At 46.2% G+C, this 18171-nt stretch overlaps 1 protein-coding gene across 1 annotated transcript in view; it reads right to left on the bottom strand.

The window, feature by feature from the left end:
- UBA2 (ubiquitin like modifier activating enzyme 2) overlaps nucleotides 1-17702 on the bottom strand; it is a 31424-nt gene extending 13722 nt beyond the window's left edge. The window contains exons 1-9 of the mRNA XM_084770920.1: nucleotides 17503-17702; nucleotides 13274-13357; nucleotides 12410-12480; nucleotides 11145-11209; nucleotides 9460-9560; nucleotides 7330-7451; nucleotides 4037-4104; nucleotides 2658-2779; nucleotides 430-529 (exon numbers count right to left, since the gene is read on the bottom strand). Of these exons, the coding sequence (XP_084627046.1) occupies nucleotides 430-529; nucleotides 2658-2779; nucleotides 4037-4104; nucleotides 7330-7451; nucleotides 9460-9560; nucleotides 11145-11209; nucleotides 12410-12480; nucleotides 13274-13357; nucleotides 17503-17640 (871 nt within the window). The 5' untranslated portion in view covers nucleotides 17641-17702. The remainder of the gene's footprint in view (nucleotides 1-429; nucleotides 530-2657; nucleotides 2780-4036; nucleotides 4105-7329; nucleotides 7452-9459; nucleotides 9561-11144; nucleotides 11210-12409; nucleotides 12481-13273; nucleotides 13358-17502) is intronic.
- Between the last annotated feature and the right edge of the window lie 469 nt (nucleotides 17703-18171).

Here is an 18171-nt window from a genome sequence, read left to right as displayed (position 1 = left end):
CTGTGTGATAGCCAGGTTAAGAAGCAAACACAGTTGTATAAAAATAACTGCAACATGTCTCAAAAAAACAAAATAAAATACAAGGACAGCCAGGCATGGTGGCACACGCCTTTAATCCCAGCACTCGGGAGGCAGAGGCAGGTGGATCGCTGTGAGTTCGAGGCCAGCCTGGTCTACAGAGCGAGTCCAGGACAGCCAAGGCTACACAGAGAAACCCTGTCTCAAAAAAAAAAAAAAAAAAGAAAAAAAAAATATATATATAGCCAGACACTGGGAAAACTGCCAGCTTACAAGAGCAAGCCCAGCTGGCGGGTCTCACCTCCTCTCTAATCACTGCATCTAATGTCTGCTCATTATGCTCAGCCCAATCACCTGTGCACCCAGACACCACCCCAGGGGGGCACATGAAGGACCAGCTGCAGTCTTTACCTTGACTCTGTACTTCAGCCCAGTCCAGGGGAACTGGAGGTTTCCTCTTGCGCCAGAGTTTGTCCATTGTCAGCAGATACCTAATATCATCTTTAAAAAGCTGAAATAAACAAAGCCCATGAATCCGGTAGAGCCAAAGTTGATAAAAGCAGATCAAATTTTGCTGCTATACTTTAATTATAGCATAGAATCAGGCTTAAAGGTACAGTGTATAAGCCAGGTGCAGTGGTGCATGCCTTTAATGCCAGCACTTGGGAGGCAGAGACAGGTGGACCGCTGTGAGTTCAAGGCCAGGCTGGTCTACAAAGCGAGTCCAGGGCATCCAAGGTTACACAGAGAAACCACCCCTCCCCCCAAAAAGGTATGGTGTATAAAAGCAGAGTGACAGTTTTCACCAGTACAGGAAAAGCTCAGGTATTTGAAGGAGGCAGGACAAGAGCCCCCTCAGTGCTGCTGAGCCTTCTGCACACCCACCACCCCCATATCAGTGTGAAGCACAAGGACACAGACAGGACACCCCAGCCTTGCAGATCCCTCAAGAAACACTCAGCCGACAGCAGAATGCACTGAGAATAAAGGGCTTAGAACTCACGGAAGACTTACAACAGGCAGGCCAACCTGCTAAGGGGCGCTGCACCCCTCCTGCAGGACACTTCCATTAGCACAGCAGCTATCACTTCCCAATGCAATGTGACTACACCTTGCATTTTATTAGAACATTAGTATGTAACTAAAACAAAACTAATTCAAAGCTACAGACTACTTCACAAGATTTGAACTATCTATATACCATTAAAAAAGAAGGCTCACTCCCTAAAGGTGTTCACACAGGCTGAAGGCCTCAGTTTGACCTTAGTGTGGCACTTTCCTCCAAGATACAGTATTTCATCCTGCAGGGAAGCTCGTCCAAGAGCTTTAGGAAGTCTTTGCAACTACCCAGGTCTACCAGGTAGAGTGTAAGGTTACACATATAAGGATAGCTGGCCAGGCGAGGTGGCACACGCCTGTTATCCCAGCCCGCAAGAAGGCAGAGGGAGGTGGATCTCTGTGAGCTCAAGGCCAGCCTGGTCTACAAAATGAGTCCAAGATAACCAAGGCTACACAGAGAAACCCTGTCCCAAAGAGAAAAAAGGGATAGTTACAAGGCTTGCTCTAATCAAGACAGAAAGAAGCAGAGATCAGTCAAGCGGCCTAGAAGAGACACTCTGACCCGTAAGGCTTTTCTTCTGCAGGGTGTGCACTGTGCTCCAGCTCTGTGACCTGTCACTACGCTACAGTGGCTTTGGTAATGCAACTGTCTTTGAGTTATTTCTGCTCACCAAGTAACCCCAATAAAACTCACTGTTTACCAGGCGCTGGTGGCACACACCTTTATTCGCAGCACTCAGGAGGCAGAAGCAGGCGGATCTCTAAGTTTGAGGCCAGCCTGGTCTACAGAGCAAGTTTCAGGACAGGCAGAGCTATACAGAGAAACCTTGTCTTAAAAAGCCAACCAACCAACCATCCAACCAAAAACAAAACCCCCAAACAAACAACTCAAAACCCACAGCTCGGTGGCTCGGAAAGCTGAGGTCTGGTGCTAGCACCACTCTGGTTTGTCATCAATTCCCTCGAGTAGTTCGCACAACCTTTTTTGGAACCAATGTAAAGGCAGAAGGGCAAAACTCCACAAACTGTCCTCTGACCTCCACATGAGCACAACATTAACATTAAATTAAATTAAAAAAGAAAAGAGTAAACCCAGAAGTAGAGTCATGTTTATCAAATGTGAAGCCCTGGGTGCTCAGGAGATGACTCAGGGGTTAAAAACACTCTTTTTTTTTTTTTTTTTTAAAGACAGGGTTTTTCTGTGTAGGTAGTCCTCCCTAGCTGTTCTAAAACTCACTGTGTCCCAGGCTGGCCTCAAACTCACAGAGACCCACCTGCCTCTCCTTCCTAAGTGCTGGGATGAAAGGCGTGCGCCACCATTGCCTGGCAAGAACTCTGTTGCTTTTGCAGAGGACCGGGGTTCAGTTCCCAGCATGCACATGGTGGCTCACTACCATACATAACTCCAATTCTCTCTGGTCAGAACCCCACCTCTGAGTCGAGTACCAGCATACACATGGTCTTTGTATGCAAAACAGTCACACAAATAAAATAAATGTTAAAGTGTGGCAGGGAGGAGTGGGGAGGGGTGGGGGAGGGTAGAGGTGTTCCGATTACACAGGCAAGAAGACAAGCCTAACCTTGGTGAAGAGTTTAACTGGATCGTATCCAGTTGACTTAGCCCATTCCTTAGTGGAAATACGCTTGATGTCGCCATCTTCACTGGACGCTCGGGCTCTGGCTTCTGCTTCTGTTGGTTCCCCTACAAAACAAGCGTCGTAGTCTCAATAATTCTCAATATAATAATTAAGTTCTCACCTGTGGGAGAAGAAGTCAGTCATATGCAACACATTCAGAGCTTCAGGGCAATAATATGATCACCAGTCTCTCTTTGTGCCCCAGTGTTTTTAATGTAAATTTTATTTTACATGCATGGATGGTGTGACCTACATGAGTGCATGAGTACCCCGTGGATAACTTGTGCCCTTGGAAGCCAGAGGAGGCTAGCCAACACCAGGGTGCTAGGAACTGAACTCAGGTCCCCTGGAACAGCAGCCAGTACTCTGAACCCGAGCCTCTCTGCAGCCCTATGACTCAGTCTCTAAAGAGCACACGTGTAACAGTTCAAAGCACAGGCCTGTAAGTAGAACAGTGACTAGATCTGTGAAATGCCTGTGAAACGTCTCATCTTGATGAGACAGGGTCTCTCTGTGTAGCCTTAGCTGTTCTGGACTCAGTTTGTAGACCAGGCTGACCTCAAGCTCACAGGGGCCTGCCTGCCTCTCCTCCCTGAGATTACAGGCGTGCACCACCTTGCCTGCCTTCGTCTTGATTTCTTCATCAATGAAACAGAAGTACTCCTTTGTTAAAAGGTTTTAAAATGCCACAAGGATGGGTGTGGTAGACAGATGTTTAATCCCAGCACTCTCGGCGGCAGAGGCAGATGGATATCTCTGAGTTCCAGGCCAGCAAGGTCCACTTAGTGACTTTCAAGACAACCAGGGCTACATAGAAGACCCTGTCTCAAAACAAATAAAAAAAATAACCTGCCACCAAACAACAAATCAAAAACCACCACCAGCCCCCCAAAAACTGGATGGGGGCTGGACATCCACGCAGGCAAAACATCCATACACATAAAATAAAAATTAATAATTTTGGGGCTGGAGAGATGGTTCAGCGGTTGGGAGCACTGACTGCTCTTCCAGAGGTCATGAGTTCAATTCCCAGCAACTACATGGTGGCTCACAACCATCTATGATGTGATCTGATGCCCTCTTCTGGCCTGCAAGTGCACATGCAGGCAGAGCATTGTATACATAATAATAAAGAAATAAATTTTTAAAAAATATTAATTTTTAAATGTAATTGCACATTAAGTATGGAATCTCTAGCACATAACAGCAACCATCGCTGTTCCTTAAGGCACCACTATTAAATTAGCAAAGAAAAAAATAAATAATAAATAAATAACACAGTAAAAAAAGAAATTAGGAGAGAAAAGGCAACAGTCACTTACAAGCAGCCTCAGGGTCAGCTCTGTCAGGAGACACTTCTTGATCAGCATCTTCCTCTCCAAACAACTGGCTGCAATTTCAGAACAGTGACCATTTAGGTACAGTGACCATTTAGGTACAGGTATTTGGAACCAATGTGATTATTGTTCCCAAGTGCCTAAGTGACAATAGTACAATGCTCAGCAGGGACACCCTAAGCAACTGATGAGCCACAGGCCACAGTCCAGGAGTGCCGTGTCACTCTGTTCACACTGTTTGCTCATGGCACCTAGGCTAGATCTGAGATGTGCATTTACAGCTATCACTAGATTCAAATATTCCACTATGAATGAAACCGTGTTAGTAGAGACAGGCATGCTTCTTTCTTGAAGAGCATTTCACCCTAGGACACTCACAAGGCGCCTGCCCCACAAACATGACACATCTGCTCCACACTCCCAAGGTGGGGAAACTCAGCAGAGAATAAGGCACTTTGTATTCTTTTGGAAAAGAAAATAATGCTAAATTAAGCTGATATTCATCAGCCAGGTTATCCTAAAGCCGGTTTAATCACTCAGATACAGACGTGCCAACCTTTCCTCAGGGATAAGACTTAGCACTACTTCTTGGTAACCTTTGCACACATTTTCCCCCCAAAAAAGAAAACCCCTAAAATTACAGGGCTCCTATTTAACTTCCAATAGTACTCTGTGGGAGCTGCCAATGTTTCATACCCTGCTGGACTGCCTAATGGGGTCTTCCACTGAGTGAGACATGTCTATTCATGTTAGCAAGGTCAAGTTAGTGTTTTGTGGCCAACATTCAAAACTGCCGTCTCTGTCATGCAGGCAAATACTCCTGCAAACTGAGCTGCATGTCCCACACTCCATGCCACACTCAGGTGTGTGAGACACAGTCTTACTAGGTACTGGAATCACTAGGCTGATGAGGCTGGCTTTGAATTGAAGGTGCTGCTGTTACAGGTATGTGCCACCATGTCTGCTTTTGATCAGCCACACTTTTATTGCTTTTAGAAACACATTCTGGATCACAAACTACAGCTGACAGCAAGTAAGTCTCTCTCCACATAAAAGCCCTTTACGACCCAGCACTTGCGTAGATAAACTCTTGCTTCCACTCTTTGTATGGTTTAAACTGTGCCCCAGGCTGAAGACATGGCTCAGTGGCTAAGAGAACTTTCTGCTCTTACGTAGACTTGCCTCCCAGCACCCACATGAGAAAATCTGACCCCCTCTTTTGAACTTAGGGCATCAGGTATGCATGTGGTACACATATATACAAGCAGACAAAATACTTCATATATATAATTAAAAAATAATAATTCCAAGCCAGGTGCAAGGTGGGTGGGGGGAGGCTGCACACCTTTAATCCCAGCACTTGGGAGACAAAGACAGGTGGATTTTTGTGAGTTAGGGGCCAGCCTGGTCTACAAAGGAAATCCAAGACAGCCAGGGCTACACAGAGAAATCCTGTCTCAAAAAATCAATCAATCAATCAATAAATCCCTAATCCCAATAACAGTTTTCTACCTAGACCCTCATTTCACTGAGATTTACATGTATTACAGAATAACAATTTTTCCTCACACTGACACCAATTACGCTTAAAAATTAAGCAATAAGCCGGGCATGGTAGTGCATGCCTTTAATCCCAGCACTTGGGAGGCAGAGGCAGGCGGATCACTGTGAGTTCGAGGCCAGCCTGGTCTACAAAGCGAGTCTAGGACAGTCAAGGCTACACAGAGAAACCCTGTCTCAAAAAACAAAAAACAAAAAAACCCAAACAAAAAAAAGATAAGCAATAAAAATTTCTGCTGTCCTAGAACTCCCTATGGAAAGCAGGCTGGCCTAGAGCCTGCCTCTGCCTCTGGATTGCTGGGATAAGGAGAGAAATGAGTCTTGAGTGCACTTCCTGTGTGCCTGGAGGCGAGGAGAGGGCGCTGGACCCCTGGTACTACTCAGAGCTACATAACCCCTGCATTTGGGAGTGGGAGGACCAGGAGCTCAAGGTCATCCCCAGCTATGTGACATGGTCCAGGGCAGTCTGGATGACAAGAGACCCTGTTGGGGGGTGGGGGGGTAAGGAGTGAGGAGAGGAGAACATTCTCTTGAGAAGTGAAAGTTGTTCAATGCACTGTCCTAAAGAACATGGTTGCACTCCTTGGAGCAGGCTGCCCAGGACACGCACAGTGGAAAGGTGAGGGAGCTCGCAGACCACCTCAGCAAAGTTACCAAGGCCAGCTCAGCAGAACCTGGCCACGCTGGAAGCATCTGCCCTCACGCAGGACAAACAGTGCCACGCAGACGACACCAGACAACCCCCACCAGCAGGTCCCTGTGCTGATCTACTACTCGAGCCAAACCCAAGAAAGCAGCCAAGAGCTACAGAGACATGACAACTCACAGTGTCCAGGAGGGGACTCTGGGGATGACAGGACATTCTGTAAGAACTCCCTACCCCAACCCAGGACTTCTCTGTGTAGACCTGGCTGTCCTGGAACTCATTCTGTAGACCAGGCTATCCCAGTACTCAGACACCCACCTGCCTCTGCCTCCCGAGTGCTAGGATTAAAGGCGTGCGCCACCACTGCTCAGCAAGAAACTTTCTAGTCACTCATGTTATCAGCACTGGTTCCTTAGATTTGAGGTAGGTATCAAGTTAATATAAAGTGTTAAGGGAAATCTGCACCTGGGACCCTATTCCCATCTGGAAATTGTGTGCTAACACTGCGTTCTCTGTTGGTTCTTATTTACTGGCGCTGACCCCTTGTTTAAAGACTCCTCCGGCAGCAGTGTCAGTCTTTCCTCATTCATGAGGCCTGGAGCCGGCCTTCTTAGCTCCAGTCAGGCATCGCACCACTGCAGGGGCACGTCTCACCTGCTGTTACAGTTGGTTCTGGATGGGTCCTGGACAGGCTTAAAGATCCAGAGCACGGCCTCATGCACACACCAGCAAGTGCTGTGCTGCTGAGCTCTAACCCAGCCACACTAGGTATTTTTAACTTCCACTGTGACTTCTTGTCTAACCAATAGTTATTTATAAGCATGCTTTCATATTTCCAAATATATACATTTGTGGAAACTTAGCTGTATGCCTGTCCCCAATACCAGACTAAATATCCAAAATTTCATACACAGCATGCAAAGAATGCTGAGTTAAACCCAAGAAAACCACTGGTGTCTCTTCACCATATTTAACCACTGTAAACATAACCGTTTTAAGACTATTTAAATAAAAATGGCCTCACTCTCCACAATCAGTTCTGAAAAACATGACAGAAATATATAACACTTACTTGAACAAATACTTTGCCCAAACGATGCAATGAATAGGTTCTGAAGGTGTGTTCCGAATTGTACAGCCAGGGAAAGTCCTCTGGGTCGGCTTAGGATGACATTCGTAACACTCAGTCACACCCTATGAAGTTAGGACACGAGAAAGCAGTGGTCCATGATGGTTGTAAGGTAGTGCAATTGTAGACACTCCATTCACTCACTCACACTCCTCCTGGGATTTATGTTGTCAAGGTAAATTTTAAGCATTAGTGCCTGCAAAATCCTCCCTGTCCATAGAGTCTGGAGTCGCCACACGGAGGTAGTCGAGTGAGCAGTCATAGCTGCACCCCACAGCGCTGAAGGCAGGTCCACAAAGGCAGTGCAGTACAACACCACACCACACTTACTTCCGACTTCACCTAACAACAGAACTCCAAGGGCAGCTTCCTAGCCAAGTCTTTAAAGGGCAAAATTCTGTCAATACCTTCAATACCCTGATATTCCTTAAAATCTCATAAAAATAAACTGGAATGATCCTCTGTCTCAGGAGATACCAAGGGGTCCCCAGGGAGGGAGCACCAGATGAATCCCTTTTTACCTCAGCATGTCTCAACCTCAGCCTGCATACGGGAGCATAAAACAGTCTTTCTAATAACAGGTAAAGAACCAAAACCCACCACAGCTGTTTTAGTATAAATTAAATGGCAGGTTCAGGATTTCCACGGTTGTGCTCTTCATCTTCCAAAAAATGTCTTGGATGAAGCCATCACAGTAGGGGAAAAAAATGAGAGACCTACTGCCAGGACGCATCCAGACTCCATGCCCCCGCTGGTCTACACACCGACACACACAACAACCCCTATGCAACGCACAGAATAAGCTTCCAAGACTAACACTTCAATACAAGGGCCACATTTGTGACACAAATACGCCTTGTCAAAAAATAAGACAAACCAGCCCATTTTAAGTGCTTAAAAAAAATACTTTCGAGCATGCAAAGCTTCAAATGTAGCTTTTAATGTTTATTTCCTGAAGGAGCTAAAACACAGCTCTGAAGAGCAAGCCAATCACAACCCAGGGTTTTATAAAATGAGGGCTGAGTGCACACCATCTACTCTTGTTCTTACTAAAATGCTTAAATGCTTAAAATATTTCACAAATATGCTCAAATGGTTTCAGTTCTCTTCAGATCTGTACATCCAGATTAGTTTAGATAAAAATTAACATCACTGACTGGAGTTAGGATTACTATCTCATTTCTACAGCTGAACTAGACTCCCAAATCCAATAATTAACTAGACTTACTGCACTTATGTAGTACGTGTGCGTGCAGGAGCACCATAGCACAGGCGCGTTTGTTTTCTCCTTACAACATGCAGCTTTCCAAGGGCTCACGCACAGGTCTCAGGCGTGGCAGCAAGCGCCTGCTGAGCCATCTCACTGCCCCACACCAACTTCTGATTTGTTTTGAGACAGGGTCTCACTACATCGCCCTGGCTGGACTAGAACTCACTATGTAGACCAGGCTGGCCCTAAAACCAAACAGATCCTCCTGTCTCTGCTTCCAGTTGCTGAGATTCAAGACTGTCACCATATGTGGCCATTATAAGTCTGCTTTATTCTGTCATCTACAACACAAGACAAAGTTCCACAACTACTAAGAATTTTTGTACAATTTGTTGTCAAGTCAGTCTAAGGGTTTTTCTGTTGTTTGTTAGTTTTTGGTCTTTCTTTCTCTTTCTTTTTTTTTCCGAGAAAGGGTTTCTCTGTGTAGCCCTGGCTGTCCTGGAACACTTGCTCTGTAAAGCAAACTGGCCTTGAACTCAGAGTGCCACCAACCTCTGCCTCCCGAGTGCTCTGATTAAAGATGTGCGCCACCACGCCCAACTTGGTCTAAGGATTTTAACAGATAAGTTAACTGAAACAAAGTATTGCAGAATCAAAAGCTCTGTTCCTTTTGCCTTTAAAACATCCTAGGCTTGAGCATGGAGGTTTGTTGGGAACTGAGTGGCCCCAGGGACCTGAGCCTCACCGTGACTAATCTGACATGAAACCTCTATACCTTGGATGCTTACACTATACACACCCAGAGTTCCTTTCCTTTCTAGGTCTCAAGTAAGTAGGCGGAAATGAAAAGGGCGTTCCTTCACCTTCTTGATAGTGGTCACTTGTCCAAGATAACCAGCAGTCCCACTTTCAATGAGAGGCACGTCAGCTGCCAGACACATTCTATTTACATGGTTCCGTGCAGCTGAAAGAAAGCAGTAGTTAGCAAGAGTTTCTGATGACACCAAGTTCAGATGACAACTATGACAATTGTCTGGCTTTCAATAAAGCTCATGCTCACTGTGACTATGATGACTGTAACTCAACCCCTTCCGCCCGTTAGGGCTGCAGACCTGGGCTAGCCTTGGCCAGACATGTGGTGACAGGGACACTCAGGAAAGTCACAAACTAAGGAATGGATAGTGCAGATTTACTCTAGAAAAAGACTTGGAAGGATTCTCAGGTGCCCGGCTGCGTGTGCAGCCTGTCTGCTGTGTGCAAGGCCCTGGGGTAGGAGGGATGGCAGTTGACAGCACTGGCTGCTCTTCTAGACAACAAGGTTCAACTGCCAGCATCTACACGCTGCTCATAACTGTCCGTAAGTCTATTACAAGGGATCTGGCCTCCTCTTTTGAACTCTGAGCACCAGGCCAGCACATGCTACAGAGACATACATAGAGACAAAACACCCACTCACACAAATAAATAAATAAATAGATAGATAGATAGATAGTTTAAAATGGGGGGGGGAACATCAAAAGCATTAAGAAAGCAAGGCATTAGCTGCTCAAACTATGTCTGCCCGTTCCTTATCATCAAGTAATCCGGGCAGAGGCTGAGAAGTACGGACTACTAACTTGGAAGCAGTGAGGAAGCACAGGGCTGGAGGCAGCAGATGAGGCAGGTTACAAGCATCACTCGGGCTTTCCGTGCTCTCCCTGTTAGCAATTCTATACACACACACTTAGCAGCACGGTGTTTTTCTTCACTATATAGCCCCTGGCTGGCCCGCAGCTCTCTACGCAAGGAATGGGGATAAAAGACATGCCCACCATGCCTGGCTTCCCAGAAACAGGCCTTCCCATCTGAGGGGATCTGCTCTAAGATCTTGGGGTCAGGCTAGAGTAATTCTAGAGCCAGCACCTTCAACCGGGGAAGCCGGAACTGTGCATCCTGAGCAGCTGTTACATAGCCCTCGGGAAGCAGAAGCAGGATCATCAGCAGAATTCAAGATCAAACCCAGCCACAAGGCGAGCAGCATCTGAAGGAGACCCTCCTGTCTCAGCACCAGAGCAGGGCAGCTAGCACCTCACTTCCTCACCCCAGAACACTTTACAATCACCTGACGCTGGTACTGTCATCCTCCTTGGCGGCACACGGGTGCCATTTCCCAGGTCTGTACACAACTCAAGACACACTGTAACCACCTGAAACACACACACTCACACCAGAGGCAGTCACGCTCGACAGAACCTTCAACTGCCCCTCTATCCACACCTCCTGGTAAACAGCAGCACAGTGCACAGTGGCTAACTGCAGGGAAGTCCTAGCATGCCAGGGACTGAGGCAGGAGGAATGTCACCAGTTTAAGGACAGCCTGGGGAAACACAGTGAGTTCCAGACTGGCCTGGGCAACAGAGTACAACTGTAACACAGTCAAAAACCTCACCTGTCCTTATTTCCTTTTGGGTCTTGTAAGGTCCAAATTATACTTGGATACTAAATCTCTAACCAGCTCTGACACGGGGAAAGAGGAAACAATGAGACATGAGACGTTAAGATCACCTACCTCTGTTATCTAATGCATTCATAACCAAGATAAACTGTCGAAAAAATTCCACATTATAGTCTGGGCTGGAAAGCAAAACAAACAAAAAAAAAAGGTCACCAAAACAGGCCTCATGGATGAATTTCTCAGCACAGAGTCTTGAAAAGGATAAGTAACTGTAAATCTAACTGTTGGTGGGAGCACATATCATAGATACGGGAAGGCTAGAATTTTCCTAACATGAGCACATTTTAAAACAACTATTCTCAAAGACCAGCTACCTAAGGCACCAAGACAAACTCTTAAGCTGTCGGAAAACTGGCATAACCTCACTTGTGCCTCCCCACCCCACTGACTTCTCAGGGCAGCAAGTGCCTGGGAACATACAAGGAACGCATTCCCAGGATCTGCTGGGCCTGCGGCTTCACCTCACATGGTCACGATCAGGCAGGGTTCAGGCCCCTCGGGGCTCTGCTTTTAGCAGCCCTGGGAAAGCGGCAGAGGGGAAGAGGGTCATAGGGCGATAGGCAGGTCTACAAGGCAAACATCCAGAAAATTAGAAATAGCCCAAGAAAGAAATGGCTTGAGAAAGTGTAAGCCCCCTCTAATTCTAGCCCTTCACACAGGGACTATTTTTACTACCAGTTACTAGTGGAGGAGGGGTGTGTGACACCCATGGACCTCTGCTCTCGTACCTCCCTAAGCAGTCGGATCTGTTATTACTGAAGGAAGTGCAGTCATACACTATGGCTTATCCACAGCCCCAGAAGCTCCTCAGGCATGAAAGTTCACTCCTTTCTAAGTTCCCAAGTAACTTCCTCACTGACATTAACCATCTCTTAGCAGATAATTCAAATGCACATGAAACGGTAAAAGCAATGCAACTGACGCAGACACAGCTTATCTTGCCCTGAGTATTCTAGAAGTCATCTTACAAATGCAGAGTGATGCCAGACTCACACAGATACCTGATAAAAATAAAATACCCTGTGCTGTAAAAAAAAAGTTAAAAAAAATTCATAGCAAGCTGGGCGTGGCAGCAAACATCTGTAAGCCCAGCACTTGGGGAGGAACAGGCAGGCGGATCTCTGTGAGTTCGAGGCCAGACTGGTCTACAAAGTGAGTCCAGGACATCCAAGGCTACACAGAGAAACCCTGTCTTTAAGACAAAAAGGGAGGAGGAGGAAGAGGAAGAGGAGGAGGAGGAGGAAGAAGAGGAGGAGGAGGAGGAGGAGAAGAAGAAGAAGGCCATAACAAAGAGCTTTGTAACAAAATGGTGTACGTACTTCATGATGCTGTCATGGTGGGCCTCAATGTTGGCTTGCGGGTGGAACTGGAGCACACTTTCTTTGGCAACCTGAGGCAAAGCAAAAGTACATCATTGTTAAGATTTGTGCCGGCATTGCAAACGTGATAGACACATACATACACAATTAGCAAGCACGGTAATCTTGTTTATGTACAAAATACGTGGTAAGATTTCATCAAGGATACGCATATTTATAAAATTAATTTTCCTGGATATGCGACCATACACACTTCTATGTAAATGGCAACTTTGGGCAAAATAGAAACCCTGGGGCTGGAGCTCTAACTCAGGGCTTTGTATGTCAAGCATAAAAAGAAAAAACTAAACTATGATAGATTTATCATAACCAAGTGCCATTCGTTCACTTCAGAGCCTAAGAAGCCATCCATAGCCTCCAGGTGAACAGTTAAGACCACACCAGAGGAAGAACTCAGTCTAAAAAGCACAAACAGCACCACACCTGTGGTGAGGGAGGGAGGGCTGACAGAAAACAAAAGAGCAAGACCTCTGCCCTCACCAGGCCAGGGAGGCTGCACTTTTCTAGCTACAGAGAAGCTGGCCTCCAGGGTGTGAAGAACTAATTTCAGTATGAAGAGGAGACAAAAGACACCTCAACTGGCTGCTTTCCAGCCCTTTCAGACCAAAAAGGGGAGGATATGGGTTACTCTTCAGCTTCTGACGCTATGGAGGCAGGATTCCCATGCAAGGAACATGCACATGTGCCCCACAAAAAGCAAATAAAATGTTCATCATAAACATGAAAAAGAGCTGGCTCCTCTCGCTTCCTCCCTCTGCAGGGAGTCATGGTCTTGTCTGATAAAGGAAGCATGGGAAACAATACCTGAGCCTTTGATCTTCCAACATGTTTCTTTTGAAACAAAAACTGCCTGTTGAGGTTGCTGACATCGATAGTATCCAGATCAATCTACAAACGCAGAGAGTCAAGATAAATCACAGTGTTTGAGCAGCAGCGCGATATCCCGCATTCGTTCCCCAGAACTTACTAGCGGACCAGTGCTTTTCTGAACAAGTCACACCAAATTTTTAAATGTTAAAAAAGTGCTAACCTCACATGTAAAGCACATGGAAAGCACACTACTTCTGTCAAAGGTAACCTCAAGAACGCACGAGGGGAGCCCGGTGGTAGTGGGGGCCGCGGCGGTGCCACAAGCCTTTAACGCACTTGGGGAGGCAGAGGCTGGAGGATCTCAGTGAGTTCAATCCAGCCTAGCCTACAGAGCGAGGCCCAGCATGGCCAGGGCTACACAGAGAAACCCTGGCCCCCAAGAAAACAACACATTAGGGATGACTATATTTTGTTTCTTTCATCATGATCCTTGCAAATATTTCAGGGAATTCCTTACATAGCATAAAAGCTTTTTAATAAAAAATAAGATTTTCTGCCATGTGCAAGATGGTGCACTTGGTTATCTGTGAGTTGGAGGTCAGCCTGTTTCCATAATGAGTTCCAGAGCTACACATTGAAACTCTGCCTCAAAACACAGTAAATAAAGTGGGAGACAGAAGGCAGGCAGGAAGATGCCTTGCCAGCTACAAAGGCCAGTGTTTGATGCCCAGAACCCACTTTAAAACAGGCTGGGCACAGTAGCAAGCTTTTGCAATCCAGAGCCAGGGAGGTGGGGATGGGAGATTCCCGGACACACTAGCTAGCCAGCCTACTACATTTCCAGAGTGGAGGGCAGCTAGAGACCACGTCTCAAAAAATGGTGGGCGTTGGGGCTGGAGAGACGGCTCAGAGGTTAAAAGCACCATTTGCTCTTCTGAAGGTCCCAAGTTCAATTCCCAGCAACTACGTGGTAGCTTACAACCACCTGTAATGAGATCTGGTGTCTTCTTGTGGTGGGCAGGCACACGTGTGGGCAGAATACTGTGTAAATAATAAATAAATCTTTTTTAAAAAATGGTGGACACTGCTCCAGGAACACAACTGAGTTTCCTCTGGGCTACACATCCCCAAACAACAAAGAAATGGCCATCTGTCTAATTATTTCAAATGTAAAATAATCTATTGTGCTGTTTTTTGTTTGTTTTGTTTTTGTTTTTGTTTTTGTTTTTTGAGACAGAGTTTCTCTGTTATCTTGGCTGTCCTGGACTTGCTTTGTAGAGCAGGCTGACTTCAAACTCACAGTGATCCGCCTGCCTCTGCCTCTGCCTCCCAAGTGCTGGGATTACAGGCGTGCGCCACCATGCCTTGTGCCCTGTTATACGGCAGTATACCAGAATAGACTTAATTCACAAACTGCCTTTGCCAAACAAAATGAAGGAATATTTGCAGGAGAAGCACTACTAAGAGATGGGGAGCCCTGCTTCTTGCACTGTGGGGTTCAGATGCGAGACTGGAGTACAGTTTACAGACTTACATTGCCACTGAAGCCTTTGCTACCATAACATTTAGTTTTTATGTGTGAAAGCATCATCGATTTATTCAGGGTGCGGAAGTGGCTGCCAGGAGCCTTCAGTTTATTTTGGTTCTTGGAAAGGGATGTCTTGATGGTCTAGAAGTGTGAGTTAGCTCTCCTTACTGTGCAGAATCATCGCAATGTGAACGACCAGATTCCCCTTCACGCCCCCGTCCTTTGCTGCTATCCACTCTGCTTCTTATGCATTAAAGCACATTTCGTGTGTTTTCAATACTAAGTAAAACAGAATGAAACTTAAAGAAATATAAATTGCTATGGCATTAAATGGCCCCGTTAAATAAACATGTATGGGATAAAAACATTTATGTATACACTGAAAAATGAGTTTTAAGTCTCACACTTTAAAAAGATTTGCTGAGAATTATGAATTATGAGAATTATGAATTGATACAATTAATGGAACGCAAATCTGCAACATATCTTGTACAACGCTTTTCTAAATTTATTTTTTAAGGATGTGATAGTTGTTCTGGTTGTGAGAAGCTGAACTTTTCTGTTGCCTTCATTTTCATCTTGTGGTTTGTCTCTTTCGATAAATGGTCTTACATTAAAAATTTTAAAAATAGAGCTGGAGAGATGGCTCAGTGGTTAAGAGCACTGACTGCTCTTTCAGAGGACCCAGGTTCAATTCCCAGCACCCACATGGCAGCTCATAACTGTCTGTAACTCCAGGATCCAACACCATCACATAGACATACAGACAAAACATCAATAAAAGTAAATAATTTTAAATAAAAATAATAAATAAAATAAGATGTGGTAATTAGATGTAGAAGATGTTTGGTACTTTAATTCACTCGGAGTACTTGAGGGCTGTTAAAGGAAATTTCCTACATATGGTAGAAAACATACATAAAAATCAAGTCATGTTTAAAATCTAGTCTAGGAGATGGCTCAATACAGTGCAGGTTGCTCTTACATAGGACCAGAGGCTCAATTCTCAGCACCCACACCGTGAGTCAGAGCCATTACTAACACCAACTTTAGGGGATCCAACGCCCCCTTGCGGCCTCTGAGGGCACCAGGAACAAACACACACGCAGACATAAGATCCATGCACGTAAACTAAAGGAAAACTTTAAAAATAAAATTTAATCTATACCATAGAGAGACTTGATACCCTATGAGCATATAGAGGGGAAGGAGGTCCCCCTCAGTCACAGTCACAGGTGAGGGGAGTAAGGGGAAAATGGGAGGGAGGGAGGAATGGGAGGATACAAGGGATGGGATAACAATTTAGATGTAATATGAATAAATTAATAAAATATATTAATAAAATTAATTTAAAATTTTAATCTAATTGCTACTTAAAAGAAAAAGAAAATAAGGGCCAATGTCATTTGCATTCTATAACAATAAACTTACAGAAACAACAAACAAAAGGTTCTCATCATAAACAGTTTAGGGCAGTTTGTGAAAATCACAAAACAGAAGCACTGAAATACGCACTCGTACTTTTACAGTTCACTGCAAAAAATTTAGCCAAAGGAAAACAATTTAAACAAAGAACAAGCATTTACTTTTCATTTCATTCTTGACCACTGCAAAAACTACCCTTAAAACAGCAACAGTGGTTACCCGGCACACCGCATTCTCTCTGGAACTGAGCTGGGTGTGAAATCTGACCAATAAAGAACACAGATCCTTCCCTCCAATTCTGCCATGCTTTCCCCCTGACACCTACAACTTCGTCCTGTGTTTCTACTAAACCTTAAGGCATTTTCGATTCACAACCAAGCTTCAGAGAGTATCCCCAATATACTAACAAATTACAGCGGCATCCTATCGTTGCACACTATACTGAGGCAAAACTTAAGAATTCCGACAACCAAAAAACTTTTTTTTTTACTACTAATTTCTTGAGGTTAAGATCTCGCTACATAACCTAACCCAAGCGGAGCTCAAATTTCCGATCCTCCAGCCTCCCAATTGCAGGGATCACAAGCGGTCACATCCTATCGTGCAAAACCCCAGGGAACATCTTTAAATGACATCAACACCGAAGTCCCATCTGCACTGTGCCGGGCTCAAAGGCGTGCGAGAGCCCCCAAAGGAATCTCTCCAGCCACCTGCGGAGTCCCCGTCCGTGTCCCCACACCTCCCCCACACCCCACCCCCAACACCAGGGTAAGTTACTCAAACCTCATAGTGTCTCACTTCCCTCATCTTGTTAAAAAAATAAAACGAGATGCAGAGGCAGCACTTGCAACCCGGAGGCCGGGGGGCCGACTCGGAGGGGACGCACGTGTGCCCGCGCCGGGATGCTTGTCGCTTGCCTTTCGCAGACCCCGCTCTGACGAGGGTCGTTATTTTCCAATTAAATTCGAATTAAAGTGACGGGCACCTGCAGGGGTCTCTTCCTGCAACCCAGTGTAACTGGAGAAACTGGCTCCCTGGGGGATGGGGGGGGGGGCGGGAAGCGGCGGCGGCGCACGCAATACTGGAGAGCGGAGGCCCGGGAGGCCGGGGCCCCAGCGTCTCACCGACCCCGCTTCCTGCGCGGCGACCCTAACCCCAGGCCTCTCTCTCTCCCTCGGGCCGCGCCGCCTTTGACTCCCGCCCGGGATCTGGGCCCCGCGTCCCTCACGCTGACCGCCATCCAGCCAGCCAGCCGCAGCCCGGGCCTCACCAGGTCGATGTGGGAGAAGCCAGTGAGCACCAGGTTCTTCAGCAGCTCACAGCCGATGCCTCCCGCGCCAACCACCAGCACCCGGCCGCCGGACACCGCCTCGGCCAGCTCCCGGGGCAACCCCCGCGACAGTGCCATGGCGGGACGTCCACGAGCCGCGGCGCGGTAGGAGGCGGGAGAACCCGAGCGGCAGCCGGAAGTCAGTGGGGGGGGGGGAAGAAGGGCGGCGCAGCTTCCGCTCCTGCGCACTGCCGCCGTCAGCCCGCGCCGACATGGGTCCTGGCGGCACCCTGAGGCCTTAGTGCATCTTACCACCCAATTCTAGAGGAGTACAGACCTGCTCTTGACCTGAAAAGCTTAGGGTTGCCCTCTAATGACCTTGGCTTAAACTCCCAACAAAAATCCCTTGCTTAGAGATTTTTTTAAAAAACGATGACCCTATACGTAAGGAGCATTTACAAATCAACGTTGCTAAAAAACAAAAACAAAAACAAAAACAAAAAAACAAATCAACGTTGCTATCCAAGCAATATGTATTGGCAAAGGATAGGAGCCAACGCTCACAAAGAAAATGGACAGATAGACTGAGGAAGTTGTCTTGAGTTCGAGTCTTTTTTCTTTTTTTTTTCTTTTTTCTTTTCTTTTTTTTTTTTTTTTGGTTTTTCGAGT

The sequence above is a fragment of the Acomys minous genome (assembly GCF_964271855.1).
Source record: "Acomys minous genome assembly, chromosome: 20".
Classification (NCBI taxonomy): Eukaryota; Metazoa; Chordata; class Mammalia; order Rodentia; family Muridae; genus Acomys; species Acomys minous.
This window is presented reverse-complemented; position numbering and strand designations above follow the sequence as displayed.